The 14,637-nt window shown below is 45.9% G+C and overlaps 1 protein-coding gene across 1 annotated transcript in view; it reads left to right on the top strand.

Moving 5' to 3' along the window:
• The first annotated feature begins 315 nt into the window (after positions 1-315).
• FREM2 (FRAS1 related extracellular matrix 2) overlaps positions 316-14,637 on the top strand; it is a 290,304-nt gene continuing 275,982 nt past the window's right edge. Inside the window, exons 1-2 of the mRNA XM_004388078.1 lie at positions 316-5,485; positions 10,938-11,027. Coding sequence (XP_004388135.1) covers positions 316-5,485; positions 10,938-11,027 — 5,260 coding nt within the window. The remainder of the gene's footprint in view (positions 5,486-10,937; positions 11,028-14,637) is intronic.

The following is a 14,637-nucleotide window of genomic DNA, read 5'->3' as shown; positions in this document are numbered from 1 at the left end:
GGTGCGAGGGGAGGGATTTCCCTCAAAGCGCAGGGTCCCGGGACCCGGGAAAGAGGAGGGGACGGACTCAGTTGCAGCGCGGCTGAGTCCGGAGCTGCGCAGCCCGACCGGCCCGCGGGCTTAGGGTCCTGGGCGGCAGCTCCAGCCGGAACGGCGCCGCGTAACTTTCCCATCCTTTCGGTGCAGCCCCGGCTACTGGAGGACCCCGCAGGCGGCATGTGGAGTCTTGGCACTTTCCGGAGTGTCTTGCCCCCTGCCGGGGGACTGACTGTGCACTCTCGCAAGCGTATCTGTCCAAGCCCTAACCCCCGGACCATGCACGCAGCCGGCACCTCCGGGAGCGCCTCCCGCGCGTGCGGGGCAGCCAAGCGCACCAACCTGCAGCCGGTGCCTCCTCCGCTGCCCCGACTGCTGCTGCTGCTCCTGTCACTGGTAAGCTGCGTCCCGGCACAGCCCGCGGCCCCCGGCCGGGCGTTGCTGTCCCCAGATCTCGCGGGGGCTGAGGGGGTCTCCGCCGAGGAAGCCATAGTGCTGGCGAACCGCGGGCTCCGGGTGCCCTTCGGCCGTGAGGTCTGGCTGGATCCGTTGCACGACCTGGTGCTGCAGGTGCAACCGGGGGATCGCTGCGCGTTGGCTGTGCTAGACAACGACGCGCTGGCCCAGCGACCCGGCCGCTTGAGTCCCAAACGCTTTCCGTGCGACTTCGGCCCTGGCGAGGTGCGCTACTCTCACCTGGGAGCGCGCAGCCCATCGCGGGATCGCGTCCGACTGCAGCTGCGCTACGACGCGCCAGGAGGGGCGGTGGTGCTGCCACTGGTGCTGGAGGTGGAGGTGGTCTTCACCCAGCTGGAGGTTGTGACTCGGAACTTGCCCCTCGTCGTGGAGGAGCTGCTGGGGACCAGCAATGCCCTGGACGCTCGGAGCCTGGAGTTCGCCTACCAGCCTGAGACGGAGGAGTGCCGCGTGGGCATCCTGTCCGGCTTGAGCGCGCTGCCTCGCTATGGGGAACTCCTCCGCTACCCGCAGGTCCCGGGCGGAGTTCGCGAGGCGGGTGCCTTGGAACCTCTCCTGATGGACTGCAAAGCTTTCCAGGAGCTAGGCGTGCGCTACCGCCACACAGCCCCCAGTCGCTCACCAAACAGAGACTGGGTGCCCATGGTGGTGGAGCTGCGCCCCCGGGGGTCTCCGGTGGGCAGCCCTGCCTTGAAACGCGAGCACTTCCAGGTGCTGGTGAGGATCCGAGGAGGGACTGAGAACACCGCCCCCAAGCCCAGTTTTGTGGCTATGATGATGATGGAGGTGAACCAGTTTGTACTGACTGCCCTGACCCCGGACATGCTGGGAGCTGAGGATGCTGAGTCTGCCCCAGACCTGCTAGTCTTCAACCTCACCTCTCCATTCCAGCCTGGCCAGGGCTTCCTGGTGAGCACGGATGATCGCAGCCTGCCCCTCTCCTCCTTCACCCAGCGGGATCTGCGCCTCCTGAAGATCGCCTACCAGCCCCCTTCTGAGGACTCTGACCAGGAGCGTCTCTTTGAATTGGAGCTGGAGGTAGTGGACCCTGAAGGAGCAGCCTCAGACCCTTTTGCCTTCATGGTCGTGGTGAAGCCCATGAATACACTGGCGCCAGTGGTCACCCGGAACACGGGTCTCATTCTCTACGAGGGCCAGTCTCGGCCCCTCACAGGCCCTGCAGGCAGTGGGCCCCAAAACTTGGTCATCAGCGATGAGGATGACCTGGAGGCAGTGCGGCTGGAGGTGGTCGCTGGGCTCCGGCATGGTCGTCTCATCCTTCTGGGTGCCTCCGGTGCGAACTCTGCCCCCAAGACCTTTACCGTGGCTGAGCTGGCAGCCGGCCAGGTGGTCTACCAGCATGATGACAGAGCCGGCTCACTGAGTGACAACCTGGTGCTTCGCATGATGGATGGAGGAGGCAGGCACCAGGTGCAGTTCCTCTTCCCCATCACCTTAGTGCCCGTGGACGACCAGCCACCTGTCCTCAGTGCCAACACAGGGCTGACGCTGGCAGAGGGGGAAACAGTGCCCATCCTGCCCCTCACTCTGAGTGCAGCGGACATGGACTCAGATGACTCTCTGCTGCTCTTTGTGCTGGAGTCACCCCACCCAACTACAGGGCATCTGCTTCTCCGCCAGACTCACCCTCCCCATGGGGAGGAGGAGCCCATCAGGGGTCCTTGGAAGAAGCAGGGGGCGTTCTATGAGCGCACAGTGACCGAGTGGCAGCAGCGGGACATAGTGGAGGGCAGGTTGTTCTTCAGGCACTCTGGGCCCCATAGACCTGGGCCAGTCATGGACCAGTTCATGTTCAGAGTCCAGGATAACCACGACCCCCCCAATCAGTCTGGGCTGCAGAGGTTTGTGATTCGCATTCAGCCCGTGGATCGCCTCCCCCCAGAGCTGGGCAGTGGCTGTCCCCTCCGGATGGTGGTACAGGAATCCCAGCTCACACCACTGAGGAAGAAGTGGCTGCGATACACTGACCTGGACACAGATGACCGAGAACTGCATTACACAGTGACCCAGCCACCCATGGACACAGATGAAAACCACTCACCAGTCCCTCTGGGGACCTTGGTCCTGGCTGACAACCCCTCAGTCATAGTGACCCATTTTACCCAAGCCCAGATCAACCACCATAAAATTGCTTACAGGCCCCCAGATGAAGAACTGGGGGTGGCTGCCCGAGTGGCCCAGTTCCAGTTCCAGGTGGAGGACCAAGTTGGAAATGTGGCTCCAGGCACCTTCACCCTTTACTTGCAGCCAGTGGACAACCAGCCACCCGAGATCCTCAACACAGGCTTCACCATTCAAGAGAAGGGCCACCATGTGCTGAGCGAGACTGAATTGCATGCCACTGATGTGGACACTGATGTGGCCCACATCACTTTTACTCTCATGCAGGCTCCCAAGCATGGCCACATGCAAGTGTCTGGACAGAGACTGCATGTAGGTGGGATCTTCCACTTGGAGGATATCAAGCGGGGCTGGATTTCCTACACCCATAATGGGGATGAGTCCCTGACTGATAGCTGCTCCTTGGAAGTCAGTGACAGACACCATGTGGTGCCCATCACTCTCAGAGTGAATGTCCGGCCAATGGACGATGAGATGCCCGTGTTGAGCCTTCCTGCTGGCACACTGGGGTCCTATCTAGATGTTTTGGAAAATGGGGCTACTGAAATCACTGCCAATGTTATCAAGGGGACCGATGAGGACACTGATGACTTGATGTTGACTTTCCTATTGGAAGATCCACCCTTGTACGGGGAAATCCTGGTCAATGGAGTCCCTACAGAGCAGTTTACCCAAAGGGACATCTTGGAGGGGTCTGTTGTCTATGCTCACACTAGTGGTGAGATAGGCCTCTTGCCCAAAGAAGACTCTTTTAACCTGAGTCTGTCAGATATGTCTCAAGAATGGAGAATAGGTGGCAATACTGTCCAAGGAGTCTCTGTGTGGGTGACCATCCTCCCTGTCGATAGCCAGGCTCCAGAAGTTTCTGTGGGTGAACAGTTTACAGTAATGGAAGGTGAAAAGAGTGTTATAACCTCAACACATATAAGTGCTGAGGATATTGATTCCCTGAAGGATGACATCTTGTGCACTATAGTTATTCAGCCTACCTCAGGTTATGTTGAAAACATTTCTCCAGCACCAGGCTCTGAGAAATCAAGAGCAGGAATTGCCATCAGCGCCTTCACCCTGAAAGATCTCAGGCAGGGTCACATTAACTATGTCCAGAGTGTCCATAAAGGGGTGGAGCCTGTGGAAGACCGATTCGTATTTCGTTGTTCTGATGGCATTAATTTTTCAGATAGACATTTTTTCCCCATTGTTATCATTCCCACTAATGATGAACAGCCTGAAATGTTTATGAGAGAATTTATGGTGATGGAAGGCATGAGTCTGGTGATTGACACCCCCATCCTCAATGCTGCTGATGCTGACATACCCCCGGATGACTTAACTTTCACTATTACCCAGTTTCCCACTCACGGTCACATCATGAACCAGCTGATAAATGGTACAGCTTTGGTTGAAGGTTTCCCCTTGGACCAGATCACCGAGAGTTCTAGCATTATTTATGAGCATGATGACTCAGAGACCCAGGAAGACAGTTTTGTGATTAAACTCACAGATGGCAAGCACTCTGTGGAAAAAATGATCCTCATTATGGTTATCCCCGTTGATGATGAGACCCCCAGAATGACCATAAATAATGGACTAGAGGTAGAAATTGGGCAAACCAAAATCATCAACAACAAGGTATTAATGGCCACTGATTTGGATTCTGAAGACAAATCCTTAGTTTATATTATTCGTTATGGTCCAGGACATGGCTTATTACAGAAACGAAAACCTACAGGTGCCTTTGAAAATATCACATTGGGCATGAACTTTACCCAGGATGAAGTGGACAGAAACAGAATTCAGTATGTCCATTTTGGGCAAGAGGGCATCCGGGACCTAATTAAATTTGATGTTACTGATGGAATCAATGCCCTCATAGATCGCTATTTTTATGTATCTGTTGGCAGCATTGACATTGTCTTCCCTGATGTTGTAAGTAAGGGAGTGTCTTTGAAAGAAGGTGGTAAAGTCACCCTCACCACAGACCTGCTAAGCACAAGCGACTTGAACAGTCCTGATGAAAACCTGGTTTTTACCATCACCAGGGCTCCCATGAGAGGTCGCTTAGAGTGCACAGATCAGCCTGGGGTGTCCATCTTGTCTTTCACTCAGCTCCAGCTTGCTGGCAACAAAATCTACTATATCCACACAGCCGAGGATGAGGTGAAGATGGACAGTTTTGAGTTTCAAGTCACTGACGGACGTAACCCTGTCTTCCGGACATTCCGTATCTCCATTAGCGACGTGGACAACAAAAAGCCAGTGGTCACCATCCACAAGCTGGTTGTCAGCGAAAGCGAAAACAAGCTGATCTCTCCCTTTGAACTCACTGTTGAAGACAGAGATACTCCTGACAAGCTCCTGAAATTCACTGTCACTCAGGTGCCTGTTCATGGCCAGCTCCTGTTCAACAATACCAGACCTGTCATGGTTTTTACTAAGCAAGAACTGAGTGAAAACTTAATTAGCTACAAACATGATGGCACTGAGTCAAGTGAAGATAGCTTCTCCTTCACGGTGACGGATGGCACCCATACTGACTTCTATGTATTTCCTGATACAGTGTTTGAAACCAGGAGACCCCAAGTGATGAGGATCCGGGTCTTAGCTGTTGACAATAGTGTGCCCCAAATTGCAGTGAATAAAGGTGTCTCTACACTTCGCACTCTGGCCACTGGCCATTTGGGGTGCGTGATCACAAGCAAAATATTGAAAGTGGAGGACAGAGACAGCGTACATGTTTCTCTGAGGTTTATCGTGACAGAGGGCCCTCGACATGGATATCTCTTCAACCTGGGCAAAGGCAACCACAGTGTCACTCAGTTCACACAAGGTATGATGTACGTTTCTTTCCTTACAGCCAGATGACACTCCAGGTCTTATTTTCTGAAGATATGGTTGTTATTGACAACCTTAGAAGTAGACCATCAAATTAGGATCCAAGGGAAGGAGAGGGGAGGGGAGGGGAGGGAAGGAAAAGGGAAAAACCCAGGCCCACTTTCCTGGGAAAATAACTCCCTTCTTTGCCATTTATCCCACTGTAGCGACATTCATTAGAGGGAGCATCAGTGTATTTTGACAGTGGCAAGGTATGCTCCCAAAGCAAGTCTAAACTTTGGTGAATTAACACTGAAGCAGCCTCTCCAGCCCTGCTCCACGTGTCACCCCATCCTCTGAGTAGACTCTGTTTGTTTGCTGTAGATTGTTCCTGAAGCATTTTAGCCCCTTAGAGAAAACAAAAAAAAAAAAAAACCAAACCCATTGACATAGAGACTCATAGGGTTTCCAAGGAGCAGCTGGTAGATTCAAACTGCTGACTTCCTGGTTGGCAGCTGTGGCGCTTCCCCACCGCACGAGGTGCTGTCTGACATCATGATTTCACATTATTGTTACGACCATTCCTAAAAAAGCTTTCAAATGTACTTTATGTTGGTTAATTTTTGAGGGCAGTGTTCTGACTGCTGTTATGGTTGCTAGCAACTTTGTAACTAGAAGAACAAGATTTATTTGTATTCATATAAACAGGATTTGTAAATTCTTTTAACGGTTTTTTACTATTTCATGACTTAGGGAAATACCTGTCCAGTGACCTAAGAGGTAAACACCTGTCTAGAGTTATAACAATGACATTTCTAGGACTCGTTACTACGATGCACACAGACACAGGAGAGTATGCTTAGTGATGTACCTTAGTGACGGTACGTTCATTGCCAGAGCAGACATCCACTTCATTAGTAAGAACTGGAGATCTGTTAGCAAGGTTAATCATTGAAAGAGGAAATTGTTTCATTACTCCAAAGCTCCTTCCAGCCTGCTCAAAACATAGTAGCAAACACCTCTTACCTCAAGTATCTGAGTGTATTCACTAGGCTATAGGGTTTTTCTAACCTGGATTTCCTTTGTGTGTGGACAGTCTGAGACAGGAAGCACAGGTGACCTCTGCAGAGTTTCTCAGTGAGGGGAAGGAGAAACCCATTCAGCCTGTTGGCTTGGGAGTGAGGGCTCAGTTCTCTAGAAACTGCCACTTCACTACAAAGGGCCTTGGGTTGCTTTCATGGAAATCTTACCACGTGAGAACAGAAACTGGATCTGTCCCATTGGGCTCTGTGGTTAGAGATGGAGTTGATCCTGGGGTATCCCCACGGGGTGTTCTTTTCCTACGGCAGTGTTGTACTGTGAGATAACAAACACAGGTGTCTCCAAATGTAGTGTCAAAGTGAGCGACTTCTCTGTTTTAGATGCTGGCAAATCGCCCCACACTGCAGCCTCCTGATTCTTGGCTGAAAGCCTGAGTGTATCCCAGGGCCTGCAGGGACAGGAAAACCTCAGAATGCCAAGTGTCATGCAGACCAGCAAGAGACTTTTGTGCGAAGGCTTTCCAGATAGCAATGCCACACACTCTTAGACTGGTTTACTTTTGTGGAAAGCGAAGCAGGTGAAAGGAATATATTACAGGAGAGAAAATGTTATTTCCAGTTACTTCTCTGACCTGTAAAAAATAATTGACTTTAGACGTTACAAAATGAATTTTTTGGATGAAGATGAACAAATTATTTAATTTAAACAGTATATGACCAAACCCGCAGCTTTAAATATTGGAATATTATTTCCTAAATATTAAACTCAAAGATTATACTATTTCATTGCTCTCTCGCGGACTTTGACGCACCGTAATTTCTGTCTGTGGTTCTTTGTAAATATAGTAGTTGTAAGTTTATTATAAAAAGGGAAGATAAATTTTTCAGATTACCTTTTTAAAGTAAATTATCAAATTCCTGTAAGAATCCAGATGACTAGGGAGATTGTTGCTATTTCATTGCACAGCCCCAGTTGAACAAGCTGAGGCCGCTGTTTGGATCGCAACAGTTATTATGGAGGTCAGAGAAGTTAGAAGACGGGGAGCCCCCACTGGACGGCTACCTCTAATAGGGGACATCAAAGCAGAGTCTGCAGTGAGGACTAGGCTGCCTTTTCACTTGTTATTTTGTCTCTGTTTCATGAAAGGATAAACTAAACTATGTTTTGATGGGTTGTTCAATGAATCAGTCGAACTCACATGTGGCCAGAGACGGTTATTCTCAAATTGATAGAATAAATGGTCCTGCCATTGTTATCAGCTGCCATCGACTTGGTCTCAACTCATGGTGACCCCATCCACACACAACGGAACAAAACACTACCTGGTCCTCAGCCATCCCCACGATACGTTGCTGATCAAACTGTTGGGATCCATAGGGTTTTCATTGGCTGATTTTCAGAAGTAGATCACCGGGCCTTTCTTCCTAGTCTGGCTTAGTCTGAAAACTCCACTGAAACCCGATCAGCATCATTGCAACGTGCGAGCCTCCACGAGCAGACGGGTGGTGGCTGCACATGGGGTACATTGGATGACAATCAAATCCAGGTTTCCTGCATGGGAGGGAAGAACACCACCGAACCACCAGTGCCCCCTAAACGGTCCCTGTTGTTGTTGTCAGTTGCTATTGGGTCAGTTCTGACTTATGGCAACCCCGGGTGTGCATAGCAGAACTGTGCTCCATAGGGTTTTCAAGGCTGTGACTTTTCGGAGCAGATTGCCAGGTCTATTTTTCGAGGCACTTCTGGGTGAGTTCTAACTACCAACCTTTTGTCTAGTGGTCGAGCGCTTAACTGTTTGAACCACCCAGAGACTCCCAAATGGTCTTTAGAAGAAAAAAGTTAGTTTATTTCTGAAACTTATTAAATTTCATTATTAAGAAAAGGTAGAATTTACAAATTGTGAAAATTATTTAGTTGTTTCAAACTTCACTTCTTCCCCAAGGTACCCCTGCACCCCCAACTCCAGGTCTAAGTCACTTGTGTCAAGTAACTGGATTTTTTTTCTCTATAATAAATGCACAATGATATCTTGTGTGGGATAATTTATAAATCACTTTCAGGAGAGCAAAAATTTCCCTAAAGAGTTTGAACCAGGGCGTGGTGACCAGGCATGTTAATGAATTTAGAATCAAAACAAGCCACCGACAGATTGTACAGATAACCTGGAATAAATGTAACGCATGCTTAATAACTGAAGAAAATCTAGCTAATTCTTAGGTGTTTTCTCAAAGAAGGTAACATGTTGCCTGTTAGGTTTTTACCTCTGTGCCTTAAAGTGAATGTTTACATATGTTTATGGCATTTTCAGAGGTAGCTGTAGAAGAGAATAACAGAGTTGTAAGAAAAGTCCTCAGTTACTTGAGATTAAAAACAAACAAACATATGTCTTCTTTTTGAACCATGGATTATTAACAGAATTATAGGGAAAATGAAAAGAATTTAGTTAGTTCCAACCAATCGATATTTCCCTAACTTGGAGGGAAAATTTGACACTTCATTGTCACATGATTGCGTTTATGTTCTCTTTACTTAAAAAAGAAGTTCCGAAAATCGAAGTAGTGATTTCTTTCAATGAAATTATCTCCTAAATACTACAGTTTTTCTTACGGCTTTATCGTGCTGTTTACTTTTCTCATAGCAAAGCTGTATATTTTTCTTTTAACATTAGAGGAGGGATGGGAGGTCATTGTCCTCATGCTAAAGACATATAAGCAGACCAGAGTGCGCTCGCTGCTCCTTGCTGGTAAGTCAAGGCTGTAAGACTTGAGAGTCTGAAGAGTAAACAGATGAAGAGCCGTGCAGGGAGCTTCACTGAGCTCCTGCTACATTCAGAAACATCGTACGATGGGATGGGGTGCTCAGGGAGAACAGAAGGTCTTCGGCTTCACCTCCCGGTACCTCTGTTAGCAGGAAGGTACCATCAACTGCTGAAGGAGCCTGACATGTGCAAGCACTTTGCTATTGGCTGCTAACCTGAAGGTTGGCGATTGAAACCCACTCAATGGTGCTGCAGAAGAAAGGCCTGGTGAACTGCTTCTGTAGAGATTAGATTAGTTACCAGTTGTGTGCCGCAGCGTTTTTCAGGCTGTGACATTTGAAAGCAGATCGCCAGGCCTCTTTCGAGACACCAGTCTTTTGGCCAGTAGTCGAGTGCTTAACTGTTTGTGCCACCCAGGGACGCCGTAATGGAGAAATTCTACTGTGTAACACACGGGGGCGCCGTGAGTTGGGGGCCGACTTGACAGCAGCTAACGACAACCACCACCATCAACTATTTTACCTTTCAAAACCGTGTGAGCCAGAACAGAGCATAAGAGTCACAGCCGTAAAGTGGAGCTATAGAAATTCGCGGAGCAGCTTGTCCATCCTAATACCTTGCATCACTTGAGACTATTCTTTCATAAGCTCGTTTTCTTAGCTGTAACTCCTTTAAACGCCACAGCATGAACTTAGTAGAACTCTTAGAGATGGAAAAGCCAAAGAGAATACACTAGACAAATACTGTCACCTACCATTGTTGAAGCTATTTTTAGCTATGATCTCGATTTTATGTAGCTTTGGAAATAACTGCTCACTTATTGGCCCAGATCAGATAACAGCCTCTTTGTGAGCGAGCATCATAGAAGAGAACATTTGTTTTATGATAGAAGGATATTTGTTTTATTATGTTGTCTGTGTGGCATTATTAAGGAGAGGAATTGGTAAAATGGGTGAATACATTTTAAAAATACTGAAAACAAATCTATGCTAATGAATCTGATAGCGAGAGTAGACAGCAATATAAGAAGCATTTCTGAGGCTGTATAAACCTGTTGTCACTATGAAGAAAGGCTTCACCTTCTATTAGATGTTTTCTCTTTCAGTTCTCTCTGATATTGGGTCATGATAAATTATTTTAATCTGTGGATTTTTTTTTTTTTAATCTCACAATTTTTTCTTTCAAACTTCGGAGAACGTAAAAACAGCCAACTCTACCACAAGAGGTGAGAAAAGTTGGTTAGCGAGGGAGCAGCCCCTCTTTCCCAAAGGCCCCTCCTACAAAGAGGCAGAGGGAGTAATTTCTGGAGTGCCAGGAAATCTGCCCAGCCTCAAAATATCTCCTTTCCACCTGTCAGGGTGGCTGGCACTTCATATTTAGAGAGTCACTGCTTTGGTGCATGAACAGGCAAATACCACTGGGAGGGACAACACCTTGTGTTATTATAACTTGGCTCTTTCATTCTGTTTATCTGTGTAAGGAATCAGATTTCCATGGGACAGCTGAGATCGAGGGGCCTAGATATATGAGAAATAAGATAGCACTCTTAGGAGGGGAAGACGACATAAATATGGTTACAGAAAGCAATTGTTCTTGGGAGTTGCCATGAATAATGAGTCATCAGCTTTGTCCTAGTGATTAATCGTCTTGTCCTTTGGTTATTTTATAGCTGACATTGACGACATGAAAATATGCTACGTCTTAAAAGAAGGGGTTAATGCCACAAGTGATCTGTTCCATTTTACAGTTGAAGATAGTGGTAAGTATTCCACTCTCCTGTTAGTGTAAACAAGGAGAATGATTCCTATTGGTTGCCCTTTGACAACTTCATTACAAGGAATCTCCATCAAGTATTATTTTATTCTCACCTGAATTCATACTGAGTGGATTTGGGATTTGCTATAAGAAATTTTATAGTCTTAATGTGGCACAGTCCTACTCTGCAAAGACTATACATAAATGTTGTAGCGATATTATTATTTCTTTGTCTTATGATCTGTAAAGCGTTCATCTATGTAAATAGGACCTCCATGCCCAGTTGTTCAGATCATGCATTGCACAAGAGTGCCCGCTTGAGGCCTAAGAGGATGCTGGGATTCAGCCCCAGCTCCTCACAAGCCTTGTACCCACCAGAGTGTGTCTGCCAAAGGGGTGACTTTTTCTAATTTGCATGCAAATGCTGGTAGGTGGATGCATTGCATTCACCAGGAAATCAGTTCCAAATAAATGTACATTTTATCTCACCAACATCAGTATTTCTAATGATTTTCTTAGTTTTGGGGATTTTGTGACTTAGTCTAGCTAAAATTTTCTGGATGAAGTTTGAAGAACACTCCAGAGAGTAGGATATGACTTGTGGTCTAAATCTCTTTGGTGTCATTTTTGACATTGCACCTTCAAATCCCTGCCTCTCCACTCACGCCCTTCAGCTCCTGAGCACGTCTCTTCCTAACCCTGTAGCCAAGGAGAGACTGGCCATTTCTAGAGGGGTCACATAGACTTCTTTCTGCTGTCATCCACCCGGCAGCAGAAACAGAATCTCCGGAAGCATGTGTGTTGTGTGTACAGAGCCCAGGAACTGGAGAAAAGGGGGAGAGAATCAATGGAGAGGAGAGATGATTCAGAGCATAATGCTTCCTTACGATGCTTTTTTAAAACAGCACAATATTATGCCAGTTATCTCCAAAAATTACATCCTTACCCTCTCTATTTCTGAAGTATTAAAAGCATTTGTTTAAAATATCACTGGACAAGATGTTCAGAGCTCAGAAACATGACATTGGTTAGGTGGGTGCCAGAAAGGCAAAAAAGTATGCTGACTTGGGTTCGACATATTTGATTTCTGCTATAAATCAAAGGTTTAATAAATCTAATTCCTTTATTTTTATAGTAACTAAATCGTAAGTATTCTGCATATTGATAAAATGAATCTTAGTATGAAATAGAATTCTAAGAAAGAAACCAACTTGTAAAAGTTAATAATCTTCTTTCTGAATCTTGCTGCTTAAATTGGAAATTCTACTGTAAGTAGTAAACTTCAAAGTTAGCTCTTAAAATAATTCAAATCTGTATAGCATACCAAAATTCAAGGTCTAAATTATTGCTTCAAGACACTATATTTTTCTCACAGAATAACTGAATAAACCACTATAGAAAATGTATGATTTTCTTTTAAATTACAAAAAAGCTCAAAATTCAGTGTGTACAGTTATCCTAAAACATTAAAGCCTATACATTTTTTACATTTTGTTCATTATTGTTCATTATTCATTTGTTCATATTGTTCATTACATTTTTGTTCATTATTCAAAAAAAAAAGAGAGAGCGAGCCAGCATATTCTCTGTTATTCTACACACTCCTTAGCTGGGTGGAATGGTAGCATTTACTTTAAAGTTTTGGTCTCTGTATAAACTTTGTAAAATGTTAGGCAGCATCATATTTCAAAACATTATATGAGTAACGACTGGCTGGAGAGGACGGGTTTATTTTCGGATTTGCTGAAGATGTGCCTGCGCCTTTAAAGATTGTCTTGGAGTTTATGGAAATAAGGACTAAATCATTTCAGTGGCGTTAGTTCCATGCAAGAGAGAAAAACTCCAGAGATATTGCTCTTTAACCTCCTTCTCCCCACTCACATGATCACATTACTTGGGCGGCCCTGGAAGATTCCAGCACACTGCCTGTTGTACAGAATTTACATTAATTCCCCTGATGTAAGAAAACTTCCCTTTGCCAGAATAAACACATTGGAGACCTGGAAGATTGAAAACAAAAACAAAAGCCACATGTATAGTTCAAAATTGTTTCACCTTGATTCTTCTTATTTTTTTTAGAATTATTACATTGTCTTTTAAAATATTCCAACATTTGAATAAAAAGTACAATATTATAGGGATTTATTATAATCTACTGTATGCGATGATCGTAAGTGTGTCCATGAACCATCCCCGCGAAGTACATGAAGTGGTCCCAGATTTCACGTCTGCGAAACAAGTCAAAGCACTGTGGAGTGAATTTAAGAGCTCTGCTCTCAATTCTCGTTCCTGTCCACTAAATTCACCTTCTTCGAGTCAGCAAGGCTGGCTGCAGGACAGTAACTTTCTAAGGAAATTACTGAGACAAACAATCCTTGAGGAACCTTAAAAATGAAATGTAACTTTTAATCTCAGGGGTCAAGAATGAGAGAGGAGATTGAGAACAGAAGGCTAAAGCCTCTTGTTTCAGATTTAATTCTGTTATCATAGGAATGTGGCTGGCCACAGGAATCTTCTTTGTTATGTTGTAGTAAAGGATTAGTGACCATTCACCACTAATGGAACAGTGCTTAGGACAGAGTTACAGCTTTTGGGGTTTTGGAGAGTTTGGAGCTATTACTAAATGGAAGGAATGAAGAGTACACTATTGGAAGACCAGATAGCACCAGGAGTTTCATCTCATGGGATTCTAGTGTTTGAACTTAAATATTGGTTGATACAGCATATGTGTAAACATGCAGATTCTTGTTTCTTAGGGTTCTTTCAGTGAGATATTAAACCGTCTATACAGTTTATTGTCATTTATGTAATTTTGCCTTCACAGCATCCCTGTGAGTGTGGCAGACCGCTTAGCATTATTCCTATTTGAGTCTCAGAAATGGGTAACTGACCTGCTCAAGCTGCACAGCCAGGCACCTAGAGGCTGATTTGAATCCCAGATTCTTGCCCCAGTGATAATTCCTATACTATTTAGGGTAGGCTTACGAGAGGGAAGAGCTCTCGAATTTCTCTAGGTTCTCCAGACCAAATATTTAGGAATGTTGAATAGGTGAAAGTGAAATCACGGTAGGATCTGCTGATGTTGTAGTCAGTCGCATCAAGTTGGCTCCAACTCATGGCGACCCCACGTGTAACAGGGTGGAGCACTGCCTGGTGCTGAGCCGTCTGCACGAGCACGTAGGTCTGAGCCCGTTGTGGCTGTTGTGTGAACCCATTTCATTGAGGGTTTTCCCTGTTTTCACTGACCTTCTACTTTACCAAACATACTGTCCTTTTCGAGCGATTGGTCCTTCCTAATGACGTGTCCAAAATAAGCAAGCCGAGGTCTCGCCATCCTGGCTTCTAAGGAGCATTCTGGTTTTTTGTTTTTTTTTTTCAATCCTGACTTCTTCATTCTTCCGGCATTCCACAGTATATTCAATATTCTTTGCCAGCACCACAATTCAAATGCACCCACATTTTTTCTGTCTTCTTTTTTCATTGTCCAGCTTAGGATCTGCTCGTAAGGTAGGTAAGATTTTCTCTTTTATTTATTTATTTTTTTTAATATTTTATTGTACTTCAGGTGAAGGCTTACAGAACAGATAGTTTCTCATGTAACAGTAACACACATG

This window comes from Trichechus manatus, unplaced genomic scaffold, assembly GCF_000243295.1.
Source record: "Trichechus manatus latirostris isolate Lorelei unplaced genomic scaffold, TriManLat1.0 scaffold00205, whole genome shotgun sequence".
Taxonomy (NCBI): domain Eukaryota; kingdom Metazoa; phylum Chordata; class Mammalia; order Sirenia; family Trichechidae; genus Trichechus; species Trichechus manatus.
The sequence above is the reverse complement of the archived record's forward strand: the minus strand, read 5'-3'. Positions and strand labels throughout refer to the sequence as shown.